Source organism: Daucus carota, chromosome 2 (genome assembly GCF_001625215.2).
Source record: "Daucus carota subsp. sativus chromosome 2, DH1 v3.0, whole genome shotgun sequence".
Taxonomy (NCBI): domain Eukaryota; kingdom Viridiplantae; phylum Streptophyta; class Magnoliopsida; order Apiales; family Apiaceae; genus Daucus; species Daucus carota.
This window is the reverse complement of record NC_030382.2, coordinates 52,375,486-52,386,921: the sequence shown is the minus strand read 5'-3', so window position 1 is coordinate 52,386,921 and position 11,436 is coordinate 52,375,486. Positions and strand designations below refer to the sequence as shown.

General features: G+C 34.3%; 1 protein-coding gene across 5 annotated transcripts; it reads left to right on the top strand.

The window, feature by feature from the left end:
- The first annotated feature begins 3,648 nt into the window (after positions 1-3,648).
- LOC108205775 (DNA polymerase eta) lies at positions 3,649-11,270 on the top strand. Of its 5 annotated transcripts, none has more exons than XM_017375842.2 (16): positions 3,649-3,819; positions 4,129-4,249; positions 4,329-4,440; positions 4,526-4,693; positions 5,717-5,881; positions 5,994-6,097; positions 6,635-6,754; positions 7,335-7,458; positions 7,930-8,043; positions 8,273-8,485; positions 8,650-8,758; positions 8,852-8,976; positions 9,855-9,900; positions 9,995-10,104; positions 10,621-10,729; positions 10,837-11,270. In XM_017375842.2, the coding sequence occupies exons 1-16, from the start codon at positions 3,744-3,746 to the stop codon at positions 11,079-11,081; spliced, it is 2,061 nt and encodes a 686-aa protein (XP_017231331.1). In that variant the 5' UTR covers positions 3,649-3,743; the 3' UTR covers positions 11,082-11,270. The 5 variants fall into 5 exon arrangements, with proteins under 5 accessions (XP_017231331.1, XP_017231330.1, XP_017231329.1 ...); XM_017375841.2 differs by having other exon boundaries at positions 8,650-8,770; positions 10,624-10,729; XM_017375840.2 differs by having other exon boundaries at positions 8,650-8,770.
- The last annotated feature ends 166 nt before the right edge of the window (positions 11,271-11,436 follow it).

The window sequence follows — 11,436 nt, the reverse complement described above, 5'->3', positions numbered from 1 at the left end:
ACTACAAAATCTGTTGCGATTTTAAATTATTACTATAAAATCTGGTGGTATTCAATTGAGATTGTTTAAAATCTGATGGTATTCAAAAAATTGTTTAGAATTTATTAAAATTTGATGGTATTCAAATGCTGGTGGATTTTTTTTGAATTTAATAAAATGATGGATTTTGTGGCATTATTAAGTGTATTTTAAGTTTTTTGAAATCTCACCAAAATTCATTGGATTTTGAAACAGTCAAATCTTATAAATTATGTGATATTTTATTAATAATTCGTACAAAATCACAAATTAAAGAGAATTCATTAAAATCTTATTCCAATACACCCTATTAATATTAATATTGATTTTGATTATAAAATAAGGCCGGCGCATTCTATTGAATAAAATTGGTAGTGGAGGTCATTGCCGTGCATTATCGAGAAGAATCATAGGAGTCAATGTTGACAGTATGGACAAATACATTGCACCCACGCCATGTATACATATTCTGAAAGTAAGGTTAAGGTCGAGCTATTTTTATTCGTTATTTTTATTTATTTTTCAAACATTTTAATTATTTATAAATTTTAATTTGCTTATAAATTCAAATTCATGATCAGCCAAAATTTGATAGTGGAAGTCATTGCTCTGCATCATCAAGGAAACTCCTAAATACTAACAGTCAGTGTTTGGAAAGAAAATATGATATACCTAATTGTGTAGGAAATTTTACACATATTTTATATGAAATATGAACTCTGTATATTTATATCAATAACCCAAATTAAAACTAACCATAATTTTTTGACGAAATGCGAAAAATTTAATAAATAACTGAAACCCAGCCGAGACAAACCCTCGAACTGTCAATTACAACCTGATTAAGAAACAAAAAACGAGCTAAACATATAGCTGCTTTGTTTTCAGATTGTTTGACAAGTTGAATATTTAAATTCTTTGAACCAAAAAGAATTACAATCAAATCTGGAACAATCCAACCTACATCAGTTATGAACATAGTAGCATCACAATCGACTTTCACATAAGCAGCAGCATCTGTAGCCCAATGTTCAGAATTATCAGTTACACCCACTGATATTGGATAAAAAATGACCCCAAAACATGAACAATATTATGTCGTGAATGGTGAGCTTTTGCAATATTTACCACCATGTCATATTTGATACAAGCCATACGGATCACCCAAAATATCATATAACACCTTCTTGAAAACGTTACCAAAACCCATAACAAGGCACACAAAAACATCAAAACAAATACAAACATCCCAAAAAGATGGGCACAACCTTGATAACAAAGTACTCAACAAGAATTCACGCAAAAGGATTAGATCTTGGTTTTATTGAGCGTAGAAGTGATGGCTAGAATTTTGGAAGTCGACTCTCAAAACTGCAAATCCTAATAAAACCCTATTTTTCGATGAACAAATTTTATGTATCCGACACTGATCATGGGTGCAGACAGTCCCATAAAAAAATAAAAGAATGTTGAGAGGTAATACACAAATACACTGCACCCCGCCAACACCGTAGAATATGTTAAAAACTTACTATTGAAAAAATACGAATAGATATATTTATTTATATAATTATTTATAATTACTTTTATAAAATAATTTAAGAAATTACATTTATAATTTTATTTTCAATGTCGATATATTATTATATATATGTAAATTATATGATAATGGATTGAAATTCGATAAAATATTATTACGTTATTAATATTTCTTTTAGAAATTAAATTTATAATATTCATTTATATATTATAAATGGGTATTAGAAATAACATATATTTTTATCATTATTTATAAAATTTTTTAATATTAATATATGTTATAAGTGGTAAATTTAGTATTTTACTTTTTAATTAATTATAAATCATATTTTTCACATTTTAGAAAAAGAATTTTATTTATATTGTATCATTCAGTTATTTATATAAATTTTCTATTTGACTTCAAATTTATTTTTATAAACTATACATCTATTTATAATTATTTATGGTGTTAATATACGTTAATGATACAAGTTTTAACTTTTTAAACTTTCAACTAATTACAAATTATGATGGAGCTTTTATTAGTACATGTAATTTTGAAAACTGTTTAGCGTTTAGAAGTGTTTGATGCTGGTTGAGGAGGTAATTTTAGAAGTGTTTGATGCTGTTTAAGGAGGTAATTGCAGACTTATAATTGGGTTTGGGTCCTGGTCCCTGACAATCGATTGTCAGGGAACGTTTATTTAACACACAGAGTCTCAGGGTCTGTTTGGGAGTGCTGTTAAAAATTGTTGTGCTGTCAGAAAAAGTGCTGGTAAAATAAGTGCTGTTGAAGAAATCAGATAACTGTTTGGTAATTTTTTGATATTTATTTATTTTGAGTTATAATATAAAAATAATAATGTTTGTGGTGAGGTTTTATAATGAAATTTATAACAGCATTCTGCAAAAGCTGAAAAGCGGCTTTTTCCAAAAGCATGGGAGAACCTGCTTTTTCTAACAGCAGCTTTTCAGCTAAAAGCTGCTGTTCGGAAAAGCTACTTTTAGATTTACCAAACAGTTTTTCACCTGTTTTTCAGCAAAAAGCTGCTGTTGCTGTCTGCAACAGCAACCCCAAACAGTACCTCAGTCGTTGGATCGACGATCCAACGGCTGGGATAGAAATAAAATTTTTTAACTGTCCGCGCTTTTTTTTAGCGGATACCATGTCTTCCGCGGCTTTTTACGCGGACACACCGCGGTTAATATACGCGGACATCCCAGAAGCCCACCACAACAATTCATCTCCCTTGCTCCGAAACCTCTCTCCAGCCTCTCTCTCTCGTTCTATAATCACAGCAGTCACCATAACCTAATCACTGGTCCTCGATTCTTTTCTTCAATTCAACCCCTGCAAGTCTTCATCAACTACACCCCCATCTATACTTACCCTCAGCCTTCCGGCGACGGCAACTCGTCGGGCTGCTGTCTCCGTACTCCGCCTCTACAACCCAATCACTCGTCATCAATAACCCATCTCCAATCTCCTCCCTTGCTGCAACACCGCCGGCAAAGCTTTACTGCCGCTACAACACCGGCCGGCCTCCTTTCAATTCAAAGTGCGATCTCAAGCACTCCACACCTCCGCTATTTTATAAACCCCCGCTGTATCCGCGTAAAAAAGCGCGGAAGCCGTAGTATCCGCGAAAAAAAAGCGCGGACAGTTAATTTTTTTTTCTTATATCCCAATCGTTCGATTGATGATCCAACGGCTGGGACACAGTATGTTAAATAAACGTTCCCTGACAATCACTTGTCAGGAACAAGACCCCTCATAATTATAAAGGGATGGTTTTCTATTGCTGGACTTTTTTCAAAAAAGGAGAAGAGTAATTTAGGAATGACAGGGTATAAATTTTCATGTCTTTTTAAGTATAATTTATATTTTTTAACAAATTTTGTTCGCAAAATAAAATTTAATATTTTAATTTAAATATTTAATAATTAATGTTTTGTTTAAGAAATTTTGAAAATAAAATATGAAATATAAAATTATTAAAAAAGTATTATAATGTGAGTATTAAAAAGATCGTATAAAAATGAACGAGACCTGGAGATTTTGAAGCCGTTTGTCGAATTTATTTGCAAAGATTTCTGAAATACACGTATTTTATATTTTTTTTCAACAACTAGTTTACCAGTTAGGGTTTATATTAGTGATACAGAATTGGAGGGAAACCAGAAGCGAATAGTTGGGGAAGAAGATGCCAGTGGCGAGGCCTGAGTCTTCCGATTCTCGTGTCATTGCTCATGTTGACATGGATTGCTTTTACGTTCAAGGTCTCGCTCCATCTCCCTCTCGCTCCATCCCTCCCTCTTTCCTATATCGGGAATATAATTGTTATTTATGTTAATTACTGCAAGATGTTGAGTTGTTATTTGCATTAGAAACGTAGTTGTCTAGTATTTGGCCCTTTGTTGTCAAGTTCCAAAAGAATTGTGTTTATATGTTTAATTCAGATTTTATTTACTAGAATATCGTAATCTATAAGTTCTCTCTGTGGACATGAAATTGTGATTGATATTTATGTATGTGCGGCTGTCCCGGTCGGAGTAATTCATCTATTTGTTTTTATATAAATTTTGTAGTGGAGCAACGTAAACAACCTGAGTTAAGAGGACATCCTACTGCTGTCGTACAGTATAATGCTTGGAAAGGTGGGGGACTGATTGCTGTTAGCTATGAGGCTCGTAGTTTTGGAGTTAAGAGGTAAATAATGTTCGCTTGTAATGAAGGAAAACTGATTTTTTGTAATCGATGCTGAAAAATGTCGATGTCATGGTATTAGATCAATGAGGGGGGACGAAGCCAAGAGTGTCTGTCCAGAAATTCAGCTTGTCCGTGTACCAGTTGCCCGTGGTAAAGCGGACCTAAGTATATACAGAAATGCAGGTTCAGAGGTTGAAGGGAGTCATAATCTCCTTGCTTGAGGCTTCCCAAAGTTTTTGTCTCCCTCATCCCTGTAACCAACTGTTTCTATTGCAGGTGGTGGCTATTCTTTCAAGGAAAGGTAGATGTGAGCGTGCTTCGATAGATGAAGTATATCTTGACCTAACCGACGCTGCTGAGAAAATGTTGTCAGAAACTCCTCCTGAGAGCCTTGAAGTGATTGATGATGAAGTTATTAAATCTCATGTTTTGGGGATTAGTGCTGTAAGGATCTTGCAATTTCATTTTTCATCCTGCTACAGAAGTCTATTGAATCTCATGGTGTTGCCTTATGTCAACATATTTAGCGTCCTTAATAATATTTTTGCGAGGTTGCAACTTTTATTGAGCAGGCCTAAGTTTTTCCTGTAATGAAATAAGGATCATGTACTGCTATGTGGTTCTAACGTTTATAGGAGAGGAGGGATGTTGGGCAACTTAATGATACCCATAGTACCACACACCAACCACCTAAACTAAAAACACAAGTAGAATCCAAGGAAATGTTCATGGGTCGTGTAATTGCTTTTCTACTTGTAAGAGAAATCTTTCCCTTTTGGTATTTAATTTGAGTCAGCTCTTGGTTCCCCTCATTATTTATTATATTGAGAAGCATCTTCTCTTTTTTCCTTCTGACGATCTAACTGTATCAGACACCAACCTTGCTTTCTAAAAAGCTCTCGACCCCCTAAAGGACTTAAGGACAGTAATGCTATAGAAATAGCTAATACTTTTACGTGCAGAAATATCTCTGGAAAGAGATTTAGGATCTCTTAACATGTTAACTAATAGTCTAATGCTTATATTCGTCATATCCTACTCATGAAGCATTTCTCCCCGCTAATCTTTAAGTTATGACGGGAAGATTGTGTGTGCATTCTGTCTATTTATATTTCATTTTATGGTTTTCGGACTCATCAACTTATGTTAAATTCTACCCAAAAACAAATGAAATACCAAAGTTCTTGCAAGGAAGAGGTTGTTCTATAGGATAATGAGTTTAAATAGACTTGTATAGAAAAATGATCCAAAACTATTTAATAGACTTGTATTGAAAACATTTAAAACTCATGAAAGTCCCATTTTTTTAGCCTTAGTGGGACATGCCATATCTTTAATATCTCACATTGCCAGCTAATATCACCGCATTTCATCAAATATCGTTGCTATTATAGTCCTCTCATTGTATAATTGAAAGGGAAATTTATTTTATTTAAAATCTAATTACGGTAATCGTTTTCCGTAAAGGAGCCCAGTGATGTTAGGCAAGCTGTCAGAGAGTGGATTTGCCGGAGCAATGCTGATCGCCGTGATAAGTTATTAGCCTGTGGGGCTTTTATCGTTGCAGAACTAAGGATGCAAGTATTAAAAGAAACTCAGTTTTCATGTTCTGCAGGAATCGCTCATAACAAAGTAGGACGGGGTATTGGTTATCTTTATTATTATTATCTTCAATGCACACTGATAATTTTGTTCCCCCCCTTAAAATGGATAGCGTGTAGCTTATGTGTTATATATGTTGCAGATGCTAGCAAAACTTGCAAGTGGTATGAATAAACCTGCACAGCAAACTGTTGTCCCTTTTGTGTCCATAAAGTCTTTGCTGGAACCGCTTCCCATAAGGAAAATGTAAGTGATTGCTTATGTTCTTGATATTTATTCTTGCTATATACTTCTTCTGTCCCCTAAAAGTTGGTGTGTTTGGACTATTTTCCTCATATCGACCTAGCTTTAAAAATTGGAAAGGAAACCTTAAAACCAAAGAAACCAAAAGTACAAATTATGTCTCACTCAAAATTAGGGCATGGGAGGGTGAGGTATTTGCAACCTGTCCCTACTACTACTTAAAGTCTAGAAAGTTTTCCACGAAAAGTTCAGTTTCTTGAGAAACATTTACAAAGTTTCGGGAAGTTATACAGTATATAAAATTTGCATGACTAAAATGAACAATTGACTAAAATAGACCACTTACTCGGGATGGAGGTAGTGGCTTGAAGTTGTTATCTGGTTCTGGTTATGTTTAATTTGAGTTTGAACTTGTCTTTAAAGCAATTATTTTTCTCGTAAAAGCTATTGTCTCATTTCCCTCCATGTAGGATAACACATGCTTCTTGTATGGTCTTCTGCAAGGTGATTCATTATCTAGTGTCTAAATAATTATTGCAGGAAACAGCTTGGTGGGAAGCTTGGCTGTTCTTTGCAAGATGATCTTGGTGTCAATACTGTCGGGGACTTGTTACAATTTTCGGAGGGAAGACTACAAGAAAGATATGGAATAAATACCGGGTGATTATCCTATTATTGTAAAACATGGTGGTTGACTTGACCTGTGCACGTCTTCATTAGTGCATCATGTTTATTCAGTTTTGATAGTGTAATCTTTATATGCTATTATATGTTTATTTTTAGGTGATAAAGTTGGGGTGATGTTATTTTTGGAGCAAAACAGTTATTCTTATAGCGATTTGAGTTATGTTTCCATCCCTGATAGACATAGAGCATGCAACTTTAATAAAAATTGCTCAGGCTATAACAGAAACTGCTCTGCAAATAAGATTTCACTCAGGTTTTGAAGAAGTTAGCTAACATATATGGTAAACAGAAATACCTTCGCTGGCGTGATGTTTTCTTTCTATTTTTTCTTTTTCATGGTTACACATTACATAATAATGTTTATTACTTTAAATCATTTAAGCTTTTCTGCACAAGGATATAATAAAATTCTTGTTAGAGAATGTTATAATTTTAGCTCAATATCCGGCTTCTTTAAAACTAGTCTTTATATTTATTTCCAATTGCGTGTCATCTATGATTCATTAAATTAATTTTGCACTCATATATATTCTACCTTTTACATGCACACCAGTACTTGGTTATGGAACATTGCACGAGGGATTAATGGCGATGAGGTTGAGAGTCGTGTTCTTCCTAAGAGTCATGGTACCGGGAAAACATTTCCTGGACTTAATTGTCTGAAAACAATTGCTGCGGTAAGTCTTCTCTTTTGTGGTTATTCTTGTATTCTTTGCCCTGACTCACTCATTACCTTGTAATTAACTTTTTGATCTTGTATATAAACTAAGAGGAGGTTCAAAGTTGATTTGTTTTGATTGTTAAATTTAAATTCTAACCAGACTTATATTACTTAATTTAAATGTGAAAATTGGATATTTACTGAGCTGTATTTACATATTCCTTCTTATACTTCTATCGACCTAATGCATAGTATATACTATCAGATCTTTTTTGCTGTCTTTTGGCTTGTTTAGCTAGCTTTTAATTATTATATATCCCAGTGATGTAGCTAATTTTTGAAGTTTTTTGTCGATTTGTATTTCTCGCTGCGTTTACAGTTTGTAAGTTTCAAGTGACATAACAGTTGCCGCACATTCATGTTTCCCCCCTTGAGATTCAATATCAATTTTCTGTCTACTCTAATGACACTACTATTTTTCCTTCAGATCGAACGGTGGCTCAGTAAATTTTCTGAAGAACTTGCTGAGCGGCTTGAAGTAGACTTGGAACAGAACAAAAGGATCGCCCAGACACTAACACTACATGCTAGTGCTCACAAGGTTGCCCACTCTTTTTTTTTTTTTTTTTTTTTGGTGAGATTGAATTCTGCCTTAACACCTCATTCTTGCCCATTAAACAATGTTGCTATCAGTTTACTTTAAATTTGAGAGCAAAGAATAAATTTACACTGTCTAGACAACTGGTTTGGACAACAGGCACTGTTGACTTGAGTTACTAATCAGAAAAATTGAAGACTTGCTACTTGTGCTGATCATATGTTGGTTGCAGGCAACTGAGTCTCAGTCACAGAAAAAGTTTCCTTCGAAGTCATGTCCATTGAGATATGGGACTACCAAGATTCTAGAAGATGCCTTGAATCTGTTTCAGGCCGGGTTACGTGAATATCTCAGTTCAAGTAGTAAGGCTTATGGAAATGGGTGCAGCGGATGGGGAATAACTAATCTTTCTCTTTCGGCTAGTAAAATAGTTGATATACCATCTGTAAGCTCAATCCTACTTTGTTTAATATCTGTGGTACCATGATCTCCTTACTCGCATTATTGCTGCTAGAGTGATTATTAATATTAAGACACTAGTTCCTTCTTTACCAATGTTGATATAAGTATAATATTGAGTGTTTACTGTGTTTTAAATGTTTTGTGCAGGGCACCTGTTCAATTATGAAATACTTCCATACTCAAGATCAATCATGCTCTTCAACCAAAGAGTTTAATGACAAGGAAATTTTTGAAGCTGCAACGTTATCAACCTCGGGTACTTGTGCTGGTCCGTACTTTGCAAAGAACTTTTGTTTCAGCTATTACGGCTACATTTGATAGAATATATGAAATTTTCGGACTCATCTAGGAAGTGAAAGCTATTTAATGAAACATCTGCAAGAGCCACAAACAGAATGTCACGAGGATGGAACAAAGATGAATACTTTGATGCAAACCCACTTGGAAGATGAAAGTAGAATGTTTGAAGACAAGGCTTGTGTTCTTGCTATTCAAATGTTTCCCACCTATTTATAATTGTTTTTTTTTGTCGAAACCTATTTATAATTGCTAACCAGAACTGAGTCCCGCCTTTTATATTAAGTTATATATTTATGGTAATATGTAATCCTCTACCATATCAAGTCGATGATCAGCTTTGTCATGTACTCTTTTGCTGTAATTGTGTAATGTGTAATGTTTGCTCATATATTGGCTCTAGAACCAATATGAGTTAATAAAGTTTTATAAACAAGAATCTTCACGAGTTAGGGCTTCAATTACCCAACTTGCTAAGTAAACACCAGGTGCCTATCACCATACTTGCTGCACCTGGTAAATCGAGTGTTCTCCCATTATGTAAGTGAACTGAAGGATTGTTTATTGTCTACTTCTGAAACTGATATATATCCTCAAAATCCCCGATTTTTGGTCACTTTTTATTACCCCAAAGGTGACTCTTTTCAATTGTATATATAGATTTGTCAAGCAATGTAGTTCTAATAAACTTTTAAGTCTAGTTTAGGCTTTTTACAAAATTTCATCTTGATCAAACGGCTCTTAGGCCAGTGGTATGAATTTCATCTCTTTTATGAGAGGTTGAGGGTTGACAACTTGTCAAAGACATGGTGGTTATGTGAGTGTGGTCATATATCTAATAAAAATGATCTTGATACAACAGAGACCACGATCTAACCAACCTATAAAACAATCTGACCAACCCAGTCACTTTATGAAATTTGATTATTTTGATGCACATAATCCTCCAGTAATTGAATTTGATTGTTGTTTACCATCATCCTGCCTTTTTAAGGGTACGGAATATGTGTATTCAGAGGTCTGTAACTAGAACTTAACCTGTTTTTCATCTGCAGGCACAAACTAACTTCTCTAGAGAAATTTCATCATTATCAACCCCAGGTTTGCTGTTCCTCTTTATATATTCAGCATTTTTCCCCTTTGTCTTGTATAATAACTATATCACTTTTATATGAGATCTTATTATATTTTTCAGTGAAGAAAAATGAGCCACAACTAGACTCTGTTGGGGAAGATGCCGTAATTAAAGATGCTGCGGGTGGGAACAGGTCACGAGACCAGAAAGGGAAGGCATTGAAAGAAAAGGTTTATAATGATTGGTTTTCTCATTGGTGCTTAATATACTGGTTTCAACATTTTGACGGGACCCCTACTCTTTTACCCTTATGTAATAAGCTAATGACAACTTAGACCTCCATGTTTATGCACGTGGACATATAACATGAACCTTTGGAAAATTACTCTCAACCCAAAACATCAATCAGCCAAACAATTTAAAGCTCGAGTTCACTAAATATTCACTGAAATGGGATTCAGTGCTGAAAATAAGGGCCTGCTTTGTTCAATTGAGCAGAATTCAACATTAAAACAGCAATATTGAATATCTACAGCATTCTTTTATCCCTTGAAAAATATGGTGAAATTGAGTGCTGTAAATTTTTGGCAAAAATCCGCCTTTTAATATATAAATCAAATTCATAATATATAGGTATATAAATTTATAGTTTAATCAATGTAATAGCTTGCTGTAGCTTCTGTCTCCATTTTGCATTTTCCATTATTTAATATATAAATTCTTAGCTTGGTAGTCACTCTATGCAGCAGGGAACATCTTCAATTCTGCAATTTTTTCAAACGAAGAACTGTTTTCAGGAGCCGAAGGAAGAGAGTGTGAATGATATGCAAGAAACAACAGAGTCCTCATGTTCAGGTGATAATAAGATTAAAACTCATGCCTGTGTTTAAATCTGTCAATTTTCAGCTTACCTATACATTATTCTGTTAGAAGACTAAATAGCTAATTCGTACTGTTTAAAGGCAAGGCTGATGGCACAGTGCCTTCAGAAAGCGGTGGAATCAGAAGTTTGCATCGTGGTGCTGACCAAAGTCGAGTTGATTGCATCTATAAGATTGATGAGATTGATCCCAATGTGGTTGATGAGTTACCCCGGGAAATTCAAGAAGAAGTTCGTGCTTGGCTCCGACCTCAAAAGCGAGCTAATAATACAATGAGACGAGGTTCTAGTATTACTCATTATTTTTCACCAAACAAGAACCTGTGAGGACATTGTCATGTAATTACAGTGTACATAGGTGTATAGCATTTAGTATAGTATGTTATTGTTTAAGTGCAAGAACATTCATTAAACGTTTTCAGGTAGTCATTTTCACTTTCATTTTCAGGTACTTGTGAATTCATCTGTTTGTACACGTTTAGGGGGAAAAGGGGAAAAAAGGAACAATTTTGCAGATCTCACAGTTTAAGTCGTTTACAAGTTTATATATTTAATACAGTTGTTAAATCTTATTATATGCGAGGTTGACGGGCCTGAGGTGCAGAGTTTTCTCAAGATTTATATAGTGACGTGGACAATCAATAATTATTTCACAAAATATAAATTATTGTGCAGTATACAT